The following is a 20,360-nucleotide window of genomic DNA, read 5'->3' as shown; positions in this document are numbered from 1 at the left end:
GGGGGAGGTACGTTTTTGATGTTGTAGTTTTATGAACGTAATAAGTTTTAACTTTCATTACAGTCATTTAGATAAAACAAAATTATAAAAAATCCAACCAAACTAATACTTTATATATGTTTATGTTAGTTAGGATTCGATATACCAACAATAAATGATTCGAAATACCAACTATATAATATATATAGTAGCATTTGGAACTAGTATTTTAGTTGTGGATAAATTACCATATGAATGATCGGTATATATTGTGAACTCCTAAAAGCATTTCTAATGTATTTCTCTATTTTATCTCTAAAATAAAGGAACTATTTCGTTAGATTTTAAGTGATTTTGAATAACAATAATAATATGTGTGTGTAAAATACAGATGTCAAAAAGAAGATATATGTGTCATGTGTGTGTGTAAAAAGACAAAATGTAAATGCCGATTTGGTGTGTGATATGTCTTATTCATGAGTCCCAATGAAGACAGTCCCTTAATCTAGGGTTAGGTGGTGGCTGCTCACCTTCCTCTCTAGTCTCTCACCTCTTCCTTTTTTTCTTACGTCTATCTTCTTTCACATCCATCTTTCTCTTTTAAGTTTTAGCTGAAGAAAATCTCTCACATCCCTTAATTTTTTATATAATTGATCGACGGATTATTTTGCCTAGACCTACAGACCAATACTTCTAAATTCTAATTCCAGCTTACGATAATCTATAAATTAGTAAAGTCCAAGAAGACCGGACCAATTAACTTTAGTTTGGTTACTATCTAAGCTTCTAACTGAATTTGGACGGTTCATATAGTCAAGTGCCGTATCTTTTCTCCCATGTCACAATTTATACACAGATTTATTAATGAAAATGAATTTCTCACATTTATCGCTGTAATTTGAAGTCAAAATTCAAGTCTTAACATTTGAATAAGGAATCATACGTGATATTATTATACTGAAATCACGATATACAAATATATCAAAATACTCATACGTGAAATTAGTCAAGATATTTTAAAACTGAAGAAACAGTCGAAATGACAGACTAATAAAATCATACAAAAGGTCAAATATCATCTTTTTATAAAAAGATGTAATTAAAAATTAAATTAGTGTAAATCAAATCAATCCCCACAAACATTAAAAAATTCCATTAAAGACCAATATAAGAGAGCACTAGAGGTACACTCCAAAACTTCAACTTGAAGCTCAGTTTCATTAGAAAGATCATAAAAAAATGAAATCAATTTTATCCACCACTTCTCTCGACTCTTCATTCTCTCTCTCTAAACGTTACTTCAACTGGAAGAAGAAGAAGGTTCAAGAAGAAGACGACGAGGAAGAAGAAGAAGAAGACGACGATCTCATCAACAACGAACAAAAGATCTTGACCCGTTTCAACTTTTCCTCCGACCCGACCCGACCGGATCAATTCGATACTCAACAAATAACGAAGAAGAAGAAGAAAAAAACCATCGAGAGGATCCGTTATGCGCTTGGGTTCTCAAATTCGGGTCTGGGTTTCCGGGTAGTGGGTACGTTATTCGGAAACCGTCGTGGACACGTGTATTTCGCCGTACAGGATGATCCGACCCGTTTACCCGCGGTTTTGATCCAGTTACCGACTCCAACGAGCGTTCTCGTCAAGGAAATGGCTTCGGGGCTCGTGAGAATCGCGCTCGAAACGGCAGCGTTTAAGACGGGTTCAAAGAAGCTTCTTGAAGAGTCCACGTGGCGTACCTATTGCAACGGCAAAAAATGCGGCTACGCGGCGAAGAAAGAGTGTGGAGAGGCGGAGTGGAGAGTTTTGAAGGCTGTGGGACCCATTACGATGGGTGCCGGAGTTTTGCCGGCGGCGACGGCGACGGTGGCGGAAGATGGGAATGAAGCGGTGGGGTCCGAGAAAGGCGAGCTCATGTATATGAGAGCCCGGTTCGAGCGGGTTATCGGGTCCAGAGATTCGGAGGCCTTTTACATGATGAATCCTGATGGGTCTAGTGGTGGGCCTGAGCTTAGTGTGTATTTTCTAAGGGTTTAAAGGGAAACATATATTAGTATGATTAAACAAGGTAATATTTGGACCAAGAAATTTAAGTATGTGTTTTGATTTTGGGTTTTTGTTTAAATGATGTAATATCAACTATGGAAAATTGTTATTTAGATGCAATGTTTTTAATGAAATCCCTGTTTCTTTTCACATATGTCAATACTGGATCATCATAATGCAAACGTTTGTAAAATGTAAATTTATTACTAACCCAAAAAAACTTCTTTAAAAAAACTTGTTTGAAAGGCTGGAAAGTTTTGAGTAGATATTACAGGTACTTCAAATCATGGTCTTGCACTTGCTTCAGGCTTGTTATTCACTCTGTAATAAACTTAAAATAGAAGGGACATTTTTACCGGTGAAACATAAGGACTCAAGAGTTTGAATCCTGAACTCGTTGTAATTCGTGGTGTTCTTAACTTTCGAGCTTAATCGGTCAATTTCGAAGGTCCTAGTGAGTACAAATTACAATCATTCTTTGGTTCCAATTAAGGCTCACATAAGCACACAACTTCAAACCGTCTAAGAAAATATGTAAAAGTCCGAAAGATGTGATGAGGGTCTACAAGCTGGAAAGTTTCCTGGACCAGAAAATTGGGATGACATAAACTTTCATTAACGCCCTTAGATAACTTATTCAGAGGTGTAATAAATCGCTGGTTGCGTTGGCGTAGCGTAGCTGTTTATTAGCATTGTATAACCACTTTCATAATTATACGAGTTTCGTGAATTAGTTTTCATGCCTTTCTTGAGCTTATCCATTATAGAGTTCAAAACTACCATTAAGTTAAATTAAGGCTAAACGTTCAAACATTAAATACATTAGACATTCTTTTTGAGTTATTCCTTGAAAACCAATGTGTTTATTTTAAATATAAGATCAAACCGTGAGTTTGATGGCTAAGAGTTAAATCACTTAATATATAATCACAAAATATCTATTCATTAAAAACTCTAATCCGGAAGTTAGATTAGTCCATCCATTTTGATAATCCTATTATTTACAAAGAGTTATGATATATATAAAAGAGATACATATACAAATACAATGGTGCGGGAAAAGGAGATGTATATACTATATACGTATCCTTTCCAAACGAGATATTACAAATGTGAATGAAATATATAATAAGAAAAAAAAAACATAAATTAAAAGGGTCATCAAATAAAATTTCAGGAATCTTTAAATATATTTTTTATGGCTGTCAAAAAAATCAATTAACAAAAATTTTTTAAAAAGAAAAACAAAAAGGAAACCAATTAGTTTTTGAGATTGTTCACCACAGAATTGTGCCTCTTGGAAGGTCCTGAAGGTGGTACAAGTACCCGTTTAGACCAAAAGTGGAACACACGACCTTTGAATCTAAAACCCTCCATGAACTCATGTCTTGATGGCCTTGATCTTGTTTGAACTATTTTTATTTCAGAAACCTTAATTGGTCCCATCTTCGCTGCGGCGTTGCAGGAACTAAAAACCAAGAGGAACATGAGGAAATAAACAGTCATAAACATGGTTTTGTGAGAAAGATTCATATAATATTTCGGAGAAAGAAGAAGAGGGAAGAAGGAGGAGGAGACAGCGATTTATAGCCACTAGCTAGGGTTTTATATAGAATTTGGACTCTTAGAAGGTTTAAGATTTGAGCGGATATATGTACAATATATACCTATATGGCTATATACATATATTGTGTGCAGTATAAAATATATCATATATGTAGGTGTGCACAATTGTATGTGTAAATCGGTCAAACAAGAAAAGCAAAGAAAATGGAGAAGTGACGCGCAAGCCATGGAGTTTTAGAATATTTTGAAAATTTTTTAGGGTCAACGAAAGTGAACAAAACAAAAAAAAAAATTATAATATTTACTAAGCTTGAAATGCCGAGTTCGACTATACGTGGGGAGGATGGTGTATGTGATTACCTCAAGTTGTCTGTAAAATTAAACTACTAACCATTTGTAGTATATGAAAGTTAACATTATATATATTCATATGTATAAATCACATTTTTCAAAAAAAATCATATAGTTTTTTTTTGGTAAAATAAAGAAAAATCATATAGTTATGTACGCTTTGTATATATTATACTAATATATATATATATATATATATTAATATCTACATTATGTGAGCACCAAAATAATACGTGATTGTGTATCATTGATGTTAATGGATAATCAAAAGTTTAGGCGCGAATTCAAATGATTCTTTGCGTCTTCGATGTGAACGAAAAGTAATTCTATCTTACTATCTTTATTTTTATACAACCTTTGTTTACATGATCGCTTGCGTAAATAATATAAGTTTATCACAAAAACAAAGAGTTCATCTTCATCATCATAGGTGACTTACTAGGTCACATGCACAGTTGCACACTCACACAAATGGTTATAAAAAAGGGGTTGGAAAATCAGTTCCGTTATTTGGGGTCACCAAACAATTAATCCATCATAACAAATAGTTATTAATTCTTCTAAAAATTATTTATGGCAACTAATATTTAGATGATTTATTAACTCATAACTTTGTTCTGTTACAACAACTAAACATATCGTCCAAGGAAAATCATCTGCATAATTCATTTTAGTGACCAAAAGATATACTATTATTTGCATGTGCCAGGTGGCGACTTTCATGCAGTAGACGAAATGTCAAACATTGCACACGCGTGATTTTGAGCCGTTGGATTTTGATCCTCCACCGGAGACAGATATTCGCATGGACCACTAGATTACAGGATACTAATATGTTTGCATAATTATGGGTTAGCACATGATTTCGTCTGAAATATTCTAGAAAAAACAAAGTGATCTATACTTATACTCCATCTCCAGGTAGTTTCATTTTATTTAATCTTTTTAAGTACCAATAATTTATTAATTTGAGCTTGTAATGCTTGTGGCTCTTTATTAAGATACGTGTTGGTACCTGTGGAGGACATTTTTTTCCTTTTTCGTACGGTTTACTTCAGATTTATCACTAACAGAAACGTCATATTGTATACTCCATTTGGTTCATGAGATGTTTTACCATTTTATTGTTATATAAAAATGTTCTGACTTTTAAGAATAAGAAGACAGAAATCAATCAATTTTCCTTATTTTTTGTCTTAACCTTTGTATCAGGAGAGATAGTTGATGATTTTACAAATATTCGTAATAATTGTACATGATTTCAAACATCATATTATATGAAACAAGGTGGTGTTAATGATTAATGATACAACCGTGTTATTCATAGGACATGGAAATAGTGCATGAATGCAATTGCAAGAACATAAAATATAAGATGATTTAATATACTAAGCACCTACATTTGTATTAAAAAATTATATAGAAGGTTAAATTACAAATTAATTCCCTTCACCTAACAAAGCATGAAAGTAAACGCACAAAAAAAGGACCTTCATGCTTTTCACGTTTAGGCTACATAAAATACGTCCAATGTGAGATTGTTGCAGGTCAATGTGAATCTCGCGGGGCATCCTGCGATTGTATTACCTTGTGGATTAGTCGAAGGAGGTCCCTCGGGTCTACTCGTTGGTCTTCAAATGATCGGTGCTGTCTTTGATGAGGTTTGTTATATACACTCTTTGCTTAATCTAAAGATTAGATTAAGAACAAGTTTTTTGTGATTTTGGGAGTTTTTGCTTCAAATGATGGGGTTACTGAGTTTTTATTATTGGTTTTAGGAGAAATTGTGAATTAGGCTCGAAAAATCATTTTTTTTGGTTTTTCGGTTAGTAAATCTAAATTAGCATACCATCTTAAATAGTAGTTACATAAACTATGCTATTAGAATGTGCTGTTTGGGTTTTGGGGAGAGAGTGAGAGACGGAGCAAGAAAGTTGATAAGACTATCTGTTCAAAAAATGAAGGAGAGAGGATTTACTATAATTGGGCCGAAACTAAACGAGCATTATTTATTAAAGCCTAGCAAAGCCCAGCAAATGATATATAGTCAGTACACTTATTACGTATTTAGGTTTCCGGAGTGATATTATTTACATTGCTCTCAAAAATCATAACTTCTGTATCTTATTAATGTATAACGTAAATATTTAAAATAATTTAAAATTTTGACCAACTAACTAATTAGAAAAATATCATATTATTATGTTAATAGTCCTGTCGGACCTTTTCCTTTGTGACTTGAGTTATTAGACATGTTATTATGACACTGAACAAAAGAGCTGCAGTGCATACTATTATTTGCAAAATTAGTATCTCCAATCTCCAACCAACAATATCAATCAAATCAAGACGATAATTGTTCCACAGTTATCTAACAAAAACAAAAAAAAAAGTTGTTCCATAACTCAGTACGTAAACTAAGTTTATTAACTACAGTATGAACAAGCCAAGAAAATAAGGACGTGAGCATTAAATTCATGGCCAGATCAAGAAGATGAGTTACATAATTGTAAATAAAAGAGAAATCAGACTCATTTATAACTTTACTATTTATCCGTACGGCTCATTGTAACTCGTAAGAATCATTTAAGTAAAAGGGAACTATCATCATTGACTTTAATTCTACTTTCCAAGAACACGTACATATTGGATTAATGTATGGTGGAGAACAAAAAAAGAACCTATTTGGATTAATAGTTTTGATTGAAATTTACTATAAATTAATCTTGGTTTTGATTCATAGCATGTGGAATGATAAGGAGTATTCAAGAGTAGTCAATTTATGAAGTATTAAGCAGATTTTTTTTTGTTATTACGAAATATTTCATTAAACAACCAATTTGCTCGTTACTTAGTAGTTGCACTTGCAATGGAGTATAAACAACCAAATAATTATCTTCATCTTTGAGTTATAGTAAATACTACTAAATAGTGAGAAAAGTACACTAGCCGCCACCTATGAACAAATAATAACTTAAGCAGTTATGACACAGAGGCTACGAAAGAAAAGGAAAGCTATAAATGATCGTAAAAAGCTTATTGCCTACTTAAAAAAAAAAAAGTAAAAAGTAAAAGAAGATTTTCAGTCTATACTAAAAACCCCTAACTGTCTCATCTTTAATTGACACTCATCAGTATCTACTTTTAAATTTCATAAAGTAATAACAAAATTTCACAAATAGTCATTAAATCTCCCTCTTTACGAAGTCAGAAAATTCCAGGCAATACAAGGCTTTGTTTGGTTTGTTTTGTATTGTCTGTTTAAAGCCAGCGATAGAGTCCTGAGACACCAAAGTTAGCTATCTTTGGATATATGCTTTGCAGGTTCAATTTAAAGCATTTAACATTTATGGTCACAAGTACCAATCGTTTAATCCGAAACTTATATTAAAAAACCTTGTAGAGCTTGTTAAATTGAAAATATCCGAGATTTTTAGTTTTAAGAAGGAATAACCTAACAAACATATACAAATTGTTTAAATTATGACAGAGAGAGAAGAAATCAGACTTGTTACATCCATAAGGATTTGATTTTCTTCTCTTAAGTAACCGACATCAAAATCTATCAACTAACACATCGATACTATTAACCATCAAACAAACAAAAAAATTATAAATTATTTCAATAATACAATAAGAGAAAGCTCCAAAAGCAAATCCCACATGAACCCATTTGACAACACATGTCTTGTAACCATCAGAGCCATTGATGAACTTGACTCATCATTCTTCTTAAGGTTGCTCAACGTTTGTAGAATTACCAAATTACCCTCTGTTTTCTTCATCTGGCAAGGCTTCAATCCAAGTGGAGGAACATAATGCCGAGATTCTGAAACGATATCATACTGACAAAGATTCGGATTCTTTGAAGCCTTAAATCTTGTTCCCATCTTCTCATAGAACGTTCTTGAGAATCTAAGCTCTCCTGTTAGATTGTTTCCATTGATGTAGAGAGCACCAAGACAAGGCAAAGTCTCAAGCTCTTTTGATGGGACTGTGCCGGTTAACTCGTTGTCGTTCAGACCAAGAAACCTCAATCTTTTCAACTTGGTTAAACCAGAAGGAATCTCACCTCTTAAACCCATCTTTGAAAGATCCAAAATGACTAAATTGCTCATTTTCTCCCACTTTATCCCCATCACGTCATCGCTATCCATTGGGTTTCCTGATAAAATCAGATCCGCTAAAGATCGAATCTTTTCGACGTTTTGAGATAACCCACCAGAGATTCTGTTGTTCCTCAGATCCAAAAGTGTCAGATTCTTCAAAAACCCGATTTCTTGCGGTAACTTCCCTTCTAATTGGTTGTTGCTTACGTCTAGCTTAAGCAATGAAACTGTCTCTCCGATAGATGAAGGCAATGTCCCTGAGAAAGAGTTTTGACTCAAATCCAAGATCAATAGATCTTTAAACGCATTGAAACAATCTGGAATCGTTCCGGTGAACAAGTTTCCCGCCAGAACCAACCGTTTTAAGCTCGATAAATTGCAGACACTCCTCGGTAATTTTCCATTGAACCCATTTTCAAGAACCACCAAAGATTTCAGCTTTGTGAGACTTCCGATTGTTTCAGGAAGTTCCCCTATTAAACCGGGATTGGATCTGAACTCGAGAGATTCTAAGTTACTTCCCAAGCTTGTCCAATCCTCTTTAGAAATTGTTATCGGCGACGTGAAGCAGTTGAAGAACGAGAGTGATTTCAAGTGCTTGAGCTCGAATAACTGCTGCTTTATCTTCAAACTTGCGGTGCAAGAAATCGAGTTTTCGTGAATAAGACCTAAGGTTAGATCCGTGACATACCACAAGTCATCATAGAGATCACAAGAAACACCCTGAAAATCCAAACAAAAAAACAAAGAATAAAAGTTCCAAATTATTGAAAGAATAAAGAAGGAATTTGTTGGTAGGGACAACCGGCCAAATGTGTATATATATATAATTGAAGCCAACCATATTGGAATACATTTAAAGAAACAAAAATTAGATCTTATACGTAAACGGATATGCACTTTGATGCGTTGAAGCTATAAAGTTTCAGTTACTGGTTATGGAATTTTCAAAGTGAACAGACAATTTAAAACAGAATTATTCAGACAACTACAGAACAAATTCTTTCCAAGTATCTTCAACAAAATACAATAAAACAATATGTTTTTTTTGGACCCAAATTACAAAAGTATAACATGGTTTCAACCAGAAATCAAAGTTTATACGAGAGAAGTTTTCCATAAAAATAAAAATAAAATGACAAGAAAGCAAACAAAACCTGAATAGGAGTCCAACCACAGGGGTCAGGATAAAGATCAGAGCCATTCCAAGAATCACCAGAAAATCCTTGGATCGCTGAGTAAAGAGCTTCTCTCTCTGATTTCTCCATGGGAGCTCCATCGTCAGTTACCTCAGGCGATGATGATTCTCCGGCGATGCACCACCGGAAAACGAGAAATAGGAAAAACATAGAGTGAATCCAAGACATTGTGGGCGGAAAACAGAGGAAATAAGGATAAAACTGAAGAGCTTGTGATTTTGCTGTGTAAATTCTTTTGGGGGTTATCTCTGGGTTTCTTTATCTTATGGGATTATTATTTATTGAAGAGAGAGCGAGAGGTCGTTGGGGGTCAATGGGTTTCTCATTATAGCTCAAAGCAGCAAACGTTACAAGAAAGAAAGAAGAATAAATAAATAAAAAGAAAGGAAAATAAATCGAGGGACTGTAACGAGAAAGACATTTGGTTATATGTTGTTGTCTCTGTCACATAAGAAAGTAAATGTGGCCTTTGTTCCCATAACCTATACACACACGTATTAACTTCTTCTTCTTCTCTTTTGAAAAATACTTAGATATGTCAAGATGAAAAAGGGAAGAGGGTTAATGTGGAAAGTAGGATGCAGAAGCACATAGATCAAGGCAGCCATTGAATTTAAAGCCTATTCATTATTAACAAGAGTATTATTTTATTTTTATTTTGCTTTCTTACAGCTATTCACCTTGTTATTATGGTTTATTTTTTAGAGCATCACCTTGTTACCATTTATTTATTTGTGCCTTTAACACATCTATTACAAAACTGATGCTCTGAAAAATAAACCATACTCTCCTCCTATATCAATCCCTAAACTCTCCATATCTCATCTTGTCCTTAGTCTCCTCCTCGTCCGCGTGAGAGTGCACTTGTCCCCTTTTTCTTCCAAATTTGGTCTCTGTATAGTGAATTAATCTAAAGTTTATTAAGGGATTTGATTGTCACTAAGGAAAATTTGCTTAACACTGTCTTACTTAATCATTGTTGTTGTTTTCAATATACTAAACTATAAATATTGAACCACAAAAAGAATTCTCATTGTAAAATTTTGGAAAAGCGCAATGTCTTGGTATTGGAAGCACGATTAGCTTATAAAAACTTTTAAATCCTGATAGCATATTGATTAGAGAGAGGTACTTTGACTTGAATTGCAGAAGCATTTACCTTTAATTGAGAGACATATGTTAAATTGGAATTTTAAAAAGAGTTGTGACTTAAAAAATTGGGCAAGTAAAAGAAGAATATGAAACACATGGTTTAAAAAGTGAGAAAAAAAAAACACAGAGAGAACCGATCATTACATCATTGTAGCTCTTATATGTTGGATATACTATATGTGATTGTAATGAGAGGTTTTTTTAATAAAAAGAGTTCCAGAGTAAAATAATTTGACTAATCATTTTTACAAATGGATGACTCCAAATTCTTCTTTTAAAACTTTAGCTATTACATACTCGTGTTCCTTACTTTTTTATCTCAATAATCCTCTGAAGCATAATGATTAGGAGCAATGACATACTCGTGTTTCTTTCACAAACTTCACAAATTAAACCCTTGGCAATGGCATGGCATGGCAAACCGCCAACCTCACGTATTTAGGAGCATAATGATTTAACCGAGACGGTTAAAGCTATACCGGAAAATAAACGCAAACTAAACCCTCGGAGAGATTCAGAAGGTTAGGCACTGTACTCGCACTATCACATCACAGGAGCATCTCTTTCCCATCTTTTCTCGCTACTTCTTCGAATTGAAGCATCCACCCAGAAAAGAAATAGAAAAAGAAAAACCCTAACTTGGGAAATGTGCTCTTTTTCGATTAGAAAGTCACCAAATTCATCGTTCATCTTCCCAAAATTCGCTCCTTTACTTGTAAGGCATCGTTTCACTCTCCCATTATTCGTTCCCACTCACAAACCGCCGAGATTACGCGTCGTGGCGTCTCTCTCCGGTACCTCATGGGTCTCTCAAGCTTCCAAAGACAAATATGGTGGTTGGGCTCTTATTGAAGATGAAGCTCCTCTTCCTCATTGGAAAAGTAAAAAAAGTTAGTGTCTTTCTCGTTTTCCACATAATGGGTTCTTCTAGTCTAGTGAGCGAATTGAAGAATTTCTTACCTTCGTGTTGCAAATTGATTGAAAATTTTGATTTTTTTTTTTCTGGGTTTAGAGTGGCGGAATGTTGTAATCACTGGTGTTGGATCGTCACTTGCCGTTCTGTTAGCTACTATAGCTTACTTCTCAATCTCGAGAAAAGGTCAAAACAATTTCTCAACTCTATTTTTGTTTCATCCTGGGTGATATAAATTCTATTTGATGGTTTAATCTGAGATTCAGGGTTTTGTGTATCTTTGACAGGGTTTAGGTTATGCTTTAGTAATCCACTGCATTATGTGGATTTGGATCAGAATGAGAATGAAGAGAGTGAAAGAACGACCTCGCTCTTGACCGATGAGAAGAATTCTGCTTCTGAGGCAATCTCCGAAAGTGTTGACGATGCTTCAGATACTGTTGACCCTCGTACGTTCTTATTTTTGGTCAATATTTGTTTTGAAGAATACATAGCTTGTTGCTATAATTGCTTTGAAACAAGTCTTAATTCGTGTTTCCCCTGTTTACTTTAGCATCAACCGTAAAAGCTCACCATATCACCGCTCCAGTTCCCGTGGATGCTGCTCAACAAGAAGCAATAGCAGTTTTAAAGAAACTAAAGGTTTATTTCGAGAAACTTTCTCTCAGACAACAACTTGAATTTATGCATTATTTGAACCTTATGTCCAGCTCTGATCATGAACATGTCACTTGTAATTAAGTTGTTCAGATAATTGAAGACGATGTAATGGGAGACGAGTTGTGTACCAGACGAGAGTATTCTAGATGGCTAGTTCGTTCGAATTTGTTATTAGAGAGGTAATGATTGGAGTAAACAATTTTTCCGGATATGATAAAAGTCTTAGTGTTTGTGGCAAACGAGTGATAAATATATGGTTTTTTTTGTTGCCATTAGAAATCCAAAGCACAGGATTGTGCCAGCGGTAGCTTTAGCTGGCTCTTCAGTACCTGCATTTGAAGATGTGAATACTACAGACCCTGACTTCGAGTACATACAAGGTATAATCGATAAAGATATTTCTATTTTGTGTCTATCGAACTTACGTTTCTGTTATTGATTTTTTTGTTTTTCTTTTTATTTGCCATTCAGCATTGGCAGAGGCAGGCATTACTTTCAGCAAGCTATCCGGGGAAGATTCTCGACATGACACTGGAAACATTAATTTTAATCCTGAAAGGTATAATGGGCTTAAGATTTCTTCATCTGTTATTGTGTTTGTTTCTTTATTCGTTGATTGCTAATTGTGTTATACATATATGGTGACTGCAGTTTTGTTTCCAGACTCGACTTGGTAAACTGGAAAGCTCAATTGGAGTGTGATTTCCTCCCAGAAGTTATGGAAGAGGTGTGATAAAAGTTTATAACACTTGAGCATAATGGTGATGCTTTTGTCAGTTATTTTAAAAACCTGACTTGTTTACAGTCCAGATATCAAGGACAAAGGTAGACTATATAGATATGAAGAATATCAATCCCGATATAGCACTCGGATTCTTCTTGGACTCCTTGACCGGCGACAAGAGTACTATCAGAAACGTTTTTGGTATCATTCGTCTACCTCTCAGTTATATTGAATGGCATTATTCAAAGTTTTTGAAGTAAACTGAGTTTTCTTTTCATTTAAAATATACAGGTAGGATCAAGAGGTTTCAGCCAAATAGACCTGTGACAAAAGCACAAGCGGCTGTAGCATTAACAAGCGGTAAAATGGCGAAAGCTGTTTCAGCTGAGCTATCAAGGTTAGAAGCAGAGTTCCTCTCGCGGAAAGCTGAGATGGAAGAAATCAGATCCGAGTTGGTAGAGAAAGGCGAAATAAGGCAGTTTTGGGATGAGAAGCTTCAGGTAGAGAGATCCCGAAGAGTTGAGATGGAAGAGCTGTATCTCTCCAGTGTCAATGAATTAGAAGAAGAGAAAACTGCTCAGCTGAAGTGGTTTGCCGAGCGTTTAAAAGAAAAAGCAGCCATAGATTGTCAGAAACAGTTGCTTCGTAGCTTGAGAGATGATATCGACGAGATGTCTCAAAGGCTAACTACTGATAAATCTGTTTATCTGGTTGAGCACAGCAAGTTACAAGAGATGATGAGTGATTTACAGTCGAAGCTTGAATCGCTGCTTGACAAAAGATCTATCCTCGAAGCTGAAGTCGAAGCTCTTCGGATTCTCAGGTAATGGTTATTATAGTAATAACTCAAACGACCCAGTTTGTAAAGTTTTGATCTTTGGAAAAGCTTTTAACCAGTTATGATCTATTTACAAATGTTGTTTATATATAATGAGGTGGTTGAAATGCAGAACTTGGGTAGAGGATGAAGCTAAGGCAAGCCAAGCTAGAGCTAAGGTTCTTGAAGAGGCGGGAAAAAGATGGAAATGGAACGACCATTCTTGAATCAATGGAGGACACGGTTCTTTAAAAACTTGTGATCCTTCTGTTTGAATCTTGAGATTGTACAAAATTGTTTTGTTGAATGTTTGTCAAATGAGTGTTTAAATCTGAAGTCAAGCCAAAAGCCAGATACTTTGGTTTTGTTGGTTTATTTGGGGAAATGACAATTTAATTGATTCTCTGTAATTCAAAATCTTCATTTCAATTGGAACAATACTATCTTGGTTTCAAAAGAAAAAGTGAGAATAGTTTCTAGAATCTAATCATTTACAAACTATTCTCACACTTTAGCAAAAGAACCCAAGTCTGTGAAAATTCAAATTTTTGAACAGCAATTTACAAAAATCGTTAATGGAATGGAATCTTTTCAAGTATATCAAAGCCCCAGCAACAAGAATCGACATTATCAGCAACGCAAGAAGAAACATCAAGAAACTGAAAGTGAGTCGGGTCTTTTCTTCTTCGCTGACTTCAAAATTTGGTAAGATTTCAATCTTCCATTTCACGAGCTGGGTTTGCTCAAAAATCGAATCTAATTGTAATTGGTTTGATTGAATCCACTTATTCTTCCTTGAGACATTCAGTTTTTGTTTTTAGGTTTTCGCTTTCATAGTTACAGTCATATCAGTACTGGGTCATATTTAGAGTTACGTTTTTTGTTATAGAAAAGAAAGTTTCTCAAACTCTTTTATCTACGCAATTCTCAGTTTATCTTTTGATGAATTCCAAATTTTTTCACCAGACAAGAAACAATTAAAGCTGTTCTTGTCTTTTTTTGAGAGAGGTATCCTTTGTGAGCTGTTGACACCAGAAAATTCTTCTGCCATACAATAAAACAGATATTTGGTAATGCTGAATAGATAGCACTTGTCCTGATCCTCACTGGCAAATGTCTAAATCAAATTTTATCTTCATTCTAATCTTTAACTGTTTTGTGCAGATTGGTAAAAAAGAAAGAATCAGAATCTAGTGAAGGTCTAATATGAGTTTCCACACCATATCATGTAAGATTCTTCTTACAATCTTATATAAGAACTTGATTTCTGTCATCTCTTCTCATTCACACATACAAAACTTTTGTTTTTAAGATAGTGGCTAAAAAGGCAAAAACATGTGAAAAATCTAAGGCTGAGAAAAAAAGGGGGTTTTAAGAAGATAATGAAAAGGCCATTCTTGTTTTTCTCGTTTGGCTGAATTTTCTACCACTTAACTATAAATATTGGCATTAGTAACTAAATTTCAGCCTTTCTGTTTTCTTATAATTGGTTACTGCTACGTAGCGTGGCAACACACCTCTACTTGATGCTGGTCCCCAAAACATCACTACAGAATCTAAGTCTCACATTTTTTCCCTGTTAATAAGATTTTGTGGAGCGGACCAATTTGAGATCACTAATCTTTGTATTGAGTTGATTGGTCTGGATTTGGTGGCGTGACAAATGAATGTCTTATCTTTAATCATCTTCTGTGTTTAGTTCACCGTCTAGTTTGGTAAAATGCTTTGACACAAGAGACATATATAATCTTCTGCTTTGACCAACATGGACATAAAAGGATAAATTATTGAGCTTTTTTTTACGGTTGCTTAGATATCACAAATGTATGTCGCTTCTTGGTCATGGCTTTTTAAGACCCCATCTGTTACCATACATGTCTATTTCCTCATCTGTCTTGTGCTAAATACAGCCATTATTATTATTGGTTGTTAAATTTTAATTTAATGCTAAAATTTTTGGCTTTTGATGCATGAGAGACTTGAGAGGTCCATAAAGCTGATAAGATCGAATTTCTGATGATAAGTGTCTTCTTTTTTCTTTCTTTTCTTGGGTGGACATAGTTGTTTAAAGTTTTGTCAGTATCTGGGAGTTTCTCTTACTGGAACAAGTGTCTGTGTTTATCCATATGTTATAAGGTTCATGAACTGGATTTGGACTAAAGTTTTTTTCCTTGGAGGGAACGATGGATTGAGTTAATTATCCGGTATTAAAACTTTGGAGGAGGTTTTCTTTTCGCTTCTGTAGATGAGACAGTTTCAAGATTCTAATATATGATTGTGCGGGTAGGGTTTGTTGTTGCTGCTTCCGTTGCAGCATTTGCTGTTAAGCAGCTCAACGGTAAACCCTCCAAACCGAGCAAACCATCAGGTAGTTTTTCTTTTCTTAAACCATCAGATTCTCTATTTGATTGCATTTGTGGACTCTGACTTTGTTCTGTTTTCTGCATTTTGCTCTAAGAAAATGGCAAAGGAGGCGACAAAGAACAGGCCGTGTGTCCCAACAACAATCTCAATGATAAGAATGTAAGTGTACTCTGCAAAATTGTTTTTTTTTTAATTGATATGTTTGTTGACAAATCGGATAATGTTTGCAGGTGGAAGAGGAGGAGGAAGAAGAAGAAGAGGTGAAACTGATCAACAGTGTAATCAATCAGACTCGTGGTAGTTTCTCGGACTATTTAGATGATGATGATATTTTACCCGAGTTTGAAGATCTTTTATCTGGTGAGATTGAGTATCCATTGCCTAGTGATGATAATAGCTTGGAGAAAGCAGAGAAAGAGAGGGAATACGAGACTGAGATGGCGTATAACGATAGTGAGCTTGAGAGGCTGAGACAATTGGTTAAGGAGCTAGAAGAAAGAGAAGTGAAACTCGAAGGAGAATTGCTTGAGTATTATGGTCTCAAAGAGCAAGAATCGGATATCGTTGAGTTACAAAGACAGCTTAAGATCAAGACTGTTGAGATTGATATGCTGAACATCACTATTAATTCTCTGCAAGCCGAGAGGAAAAAGCTTCAAGAAGAGATCACGCAAAACGGTGTTGTGAGAAAGGAGCTTGAAGTTGCGAGAAACAAGATTAAGGAGTTGCAGAGGCAAATCCAGCTCGATGCTAACCAGACCAAAGGACAGTTACTGTTGCTTAAGCAGCATGTCTCGAGTCTTCAAATGAAAGAAGAAGAAGCGATGAATAAAGACAGCGAAGTGGATAGGAAGCTAAAAGCTGTACAGGGATTGGAAGTGGAAGTTATGGAACTCAAGAGAAAAAACAGAGAGCTTCAACACGAAAAGAGAGAGTTAACCATTAAACTCGATTCCGCAGAAGCAAGAATTTCAGCTCTTTCAAACATGACTGAGGTAAAGTGTAATGATTACTCCATTGCATCAAAGTTTCTTTCTTTCTTTCTTTGGATTAAAAGTTTCTGTCTTTTTTTATTTTTGGTAGAGTGATAAAGTGGCGAAAGTAAGAGAAGAGGTAAACAATTTGAAGCATAACAATGAGGATTTGTTAAAGCAAGTGGAAGGGCTTCAGATGAATAGGTTTAGTGAAGTTGAGGAATTGGTTTATCTCCGTTGGGTCAATGCTTGTTTACGGTATGAGTTAAGAAACTACCAGACACCAGCTGGTAAAATCTCTGCTCGTGACTTAAGCAAGAACCTAAGCCCCAAATCCCAAGCCAAAGCTAAACGGTTGATGCTAGAGTATGCTGGCTCTGAGCGTGGCCAAGGAGATACCGATGTAGAGAGCAACTTCTCTCAACCTTCATCTCCTGGAAGCGATGATTTCGACAACGCTTCAATGGACAGTTCCACAAGTAGATTCAGTAGCTTTAGCAAGAAACCAGGACTGATTCAGAAGCTTAAGAGATGGGGCAAAAGCAAAGACGATTCTAGCGTTCAATCATCACCTTCAAGATCATTCTATGGTGGATCACCAGGAAGACTTAGCGTGAGCATGAATAAACAGAGAGGTCCTTTAGAGTCTCTGATGATAAGAAACGCAGGAGAATCCGTAGCCATAACAACGTTTGGTAAAGTGGATCAAGAAAGTCCAAGTACCCCTGAAACTCCGAATCTTCCAAGAATCAGGACACAACAACAAGCTTCTTCTTCTCCCGGTGAGCCTTTGAATTCCGTTGCAGCGTCGTTTCAAGTGATGTCTAAATCCGTTGATAACGTTTTGGATGAGAAGTATCCAGCGTACAAAGACAGGCATAAGCTGGCGGTTGAGAGAGAGAAGCACATTAAGCATAAAGCTGATCAAGCGAGAGCAGAGAGATTTGGAGGTAATGTGGCTTTGCCTCCCAAGCTTGCTCAATTGAAGGAGAAATCAGTTTTGGTTCCTTCAGTGAGAGTGACCACAAGTGATCAGTCTAACGATGGTAATGGTAACGAAACTAAAGCCAGCGAAAACGCTCAAGCCGTGACCAAAATGAAGCTTGTGGACATTGAGAAACGACCTCCTAGAGTTCCACGACCGCCTCCAAGATCATCTGGTGGTAAAACTACCAATGTGCCTTCCTCAAAACCTCCTTTACCTGGTGGTGGTCCACCACCACCTCCTCCTCCGCCTGGTGGTGGGCCTCCGCGGCCTCCAGGTGGTGGGCCACCGCCACCACCGCCTCCTCCTGGTGCACTTGGAAGAGGAGGTGGAAGCGGGAACAAAGTTCACCGAGCTCCTGAGTTAGTTGAGTTTTATCAGTCATTGATGAAACGTGAAGCGAAGAAAGACGGTGCACCTTCTTTGATCTCTTCAGGAACTGGTAATTCATCTGAAGCTAGGAGCAGTATGATTGGAGAAATCGAAAATCGATCAACGTTCCTCTTAGCAGTAAGTTCACACTTTTACGCAGTAGATTCAATATAAACGTTGGTTCAAAGGGATTAAAAAAAATCAAATTTTGAAACTTGATTACAGGTAAAAGCGGATGTAGAGACACAAGGTGACTTTGTACAGTCGTTAGCAACTGAAGTTCGAGCTGCTTCTTTCACAGACATAGAAGATCTCTTGGCGTTCGTGAGCTGGCTAGATGAAGAGCTCTCCTTCTTGGTTATTAACTCCTCCTTTCAATATTTCTTTCTAACCGCTATTTTCGGTTCTTTTAACTCACGAATCAATCACTGTTTTGTTGAGTAGGTTGATGAAAGGGCGGTTCTAAAACACTTTGATTGGCCAGAAGGTAAAGCTGATGCGCTACGAGAAGCAGCTTTTGAGTATCAAGATCTCATGAAATTGGAGAAGCAAGTGACTTCTTTTGTCGATGATCTTAATCTCCCTTGTGAGCCAGCCTTGAAGAAGATGTACAAGTTGCTAGAGAAGTAAGTTATCAACACGAAAGCAGAGCAGTATCACACCAAATCTTTCTTTATTAATGTTTTGATTTCTGCTTTTCACAGGGTTGAACAAAGTGTATACGCACTTTTACGTACAAGAGACATGGCGATTTCACGATACAAAGAATTCGGAATTCCAGTTGATTGGTTATCTGATTCTGGCGTCGTAGGAAAGGTAAAAACTTTGTTCTTTCTTTCTATGCTGAAAAAAACTCTGTTTTTTTATCTGTGAAACGAATCATTGAAATGCTCTGTTTTTTTTTCTTTTCTTCATCACAGATCAAGCTTTCGTCGGTCCAGCTGGCGAAGAAGTACATGAAACGAGTAGCTTACGAGCTTGATTCAGTGAGTGGATCTGATAAAGATCCTAACAGAGAGTTCTTGCTTCTCCAAGGTGTTCGATTTGCTTTTAGAGTCCATCAGGTAAAAAGAAAATGCATTCAAACAAGAATTAACAAACACTATGGCCAGATTTCTAAATTTTTTTAAGTGTATAACTGAAAATGTTTGTTTTTTCTTTTGTATGGATGAAATTTGCAGTTTGCTGGAGGGTTTGATGCAGAAAGCATGAAAGCATTTGAAGAGCTTAGAAGCAGAGCCAAAACTGAAAGTGGAGGAGACAATAATAATAACAATGAAGAATCTGTAAACTGAGTTTATTATTTACATTTTTCTTCGGTCTCTCTGTATCATTGTATCCACACATACTTGTCATATTGAAATGATTTATAGTACAGTGATTTTTATAGACTATTGTAAAATTCAGTTTTTGTAAGTGTTTTTTTTTGTTATTTATATACTACTATTCTTAGATAATAAATTCGCAATAAATTTGTAATCTCCCAAACTACTGAAAAAAAGATAAAATAATTGTGGTTTGTCTTTAAAAGTCACATGTTTCTTATCATGTGCAGCCATGCAAAGTATCGCCCGAATCTTCTTCACTCTTTAATGTTTTAGATTATTAATCAATTGTATATCATATAAATTCATCACAATATACAGGTTAAAGCTTGTTTCAATGTTTTCGTACCGTACAAAAAACAAAAATTATTCTCTAGATATTTAGCATATAACAACAAGTAATAGTAACAATTTTTTGTTATTTTATGCAATCATATAAAGAAAAATGATCAAGTTTTTTTTTGTGTGTGGAAATTAAGTACTTCTGCCACCACCTAACAAACAGGGTCCATTTCTCGGGTATAGTACTTTTCACGTCCAAACGAGATCTACATTTATTATTACTACTGTATTGTATAATTATTAATTACTCCATTATCATAATAACAATTTATATTATCCAACCCTCTAAGACTACAAAACAACGTTTTCTGTGAATGACAACATTTTTGGATTACTCAAAACACACTAAATAAACTCAATGTTTAGTATACTATTATCACACTCCTCAAGTACTAAAGTAGTAAAAATATAAATAGATTTGCTTTAGCTGTTTAAAGTGAAAGAAAGGAACAAAGAAACAAAACAAAAACACATTTAGT

At 35.4% G+C, this 20,360-nt stretch overlaps 5 protein-coding genes across 5 annotated transcripts; 3 read left to right on the top strand and 2 right to left on the bottom strand.

Moving 5' to 3' along the window:
• Positions 1-1,187: 1,187 nt before the first annotated feature.
• On the top strand, positions 1,188-2,161 carry LOC18012647 (protein MIZU-KUSSEI 1). The gene has a single exon (XM_006395576.2). It carries the CDS (start codon positions 1,219-1,221, stop codon positions 2,017-2,019), a length of 801 nt encoding a protein of 266 aa, XP_006395638.1. The 5' UTR covers positions 1,188-1,218; the 3' UTR covers positions 2,020-2,161.
• Positions 2,162-3,288: 1,127 nt separating this feature from the next.
• On the bottom strand, positions 3,289-3,647 carry LOC18013174 (protein IDA-LIKE 1). The gene has a single exon (XM_006395575.2). The coding sequence runs from the start codon at positions 3,559-3,561 to the stop codon at positions 3,289-3,291; it is 273 nt and encodes a 90-aa protein (XP_006395637.1). The 5' UTR covers positions 3,562-3,647.
• A 3,807-nt stretch (positions 3,648-7,454) lies between these two features.
• Positions 7,455-9,488, bottom strand: LOC18012679 (piriformospora indica-insensitive protein 2). Its single transcript, XM_006395574.2, has 2 exons — positions 9,212-9,488; positions 7,455-8,777 (listed from the first exon to the last, which is right to left on the bottom strand). The coding sequence occupies exons 1-2, from the start codon at positions 9,419-9,421 to the stop codon at positions 7,563-7,565; spliced, it is 1,425 nt and encodes a 474-aa protein (XP_006395636.1). The 5' UTR covers positions 9,422-9,488; the 3' UTR covers positions 7,455-7,562.
• Positions 9,489-11,013: 1,525 nt separating this feature from the next.
• Positions 11,014-13,982, top strand: LOC18011697. The gene is made up of 11 exons (XM_006395573.2): positions 11,014-11,295; positions 11,418-11,504; positions 11,606-11,767; positions 11,872-11,960; positions 12,069-12,157; positions 12,255-12,358; positions 12,450-12,537; positions 12,630-12,705; positions 12,789-12,903; positions 12,994-13,525; positions 13,653-13,982. The coding sequence occupies exons 1-11, from the start codon at positions 11,052-11,054 to the stop codon at positions 13,744-13,746; spliced, it is 1,680 nt and encodes a 559-aa protein (XP_006395635.1). The 5' UTR covers positions 11,014-11,051; the 3' UTR covers positions 13,747-13,982.
• A 1,511-nt stretch (positions 13,983-15,493) lies between these two features.
• LOC18011696 (protein CHUP1, chloroplastic) lies at positions 15,494-19,666 on the top strand. The gene is made up of 9 exons (XM_024150930.1): positions 15,494-15,887; positions 15,978-16,042; positions 16,114-16,878; positions 16,967-18,352; positions 18,440-18,571; positions 18,659-18,840; positions 18,919-19,030; positions 19,135-19,278; positions 19,396-19,666. Exons 1-9 carry the CDS (start codon positions 15,791-15,793, stop codon positions 19,507-19,509), a joined length of 2,997 nt encoding a protein of 998 aa, XP_024006698.1. The 5' UTR covers positions 15,494-15,790; the 3' UTR covers positions 19,510-19,666.
• The last annotated feature ends 694 nt before the right edge of the window (positions 19,667-20,360 follow it).

Source organism: Eutrema salsugineum, unplaced genomic scaffold (genome assembly GCF_000478725.1).
Source record: "Eutrema salsugineum unplaced genomic scaffold, Eutsalg1_0 scaffold_6, whole genome shotgun sequence".
NCBI lineage: Eukaryota > Viridiplantae > Streptophyta > Magnoliopsida > Brassicales > Brassicaceae > Eutrema > Eutrema salsugineum.
Note: the sequence above shows the minus strand (reverse complement) of the source record. Positions and strands in the feature narration are given on the sequence as shown.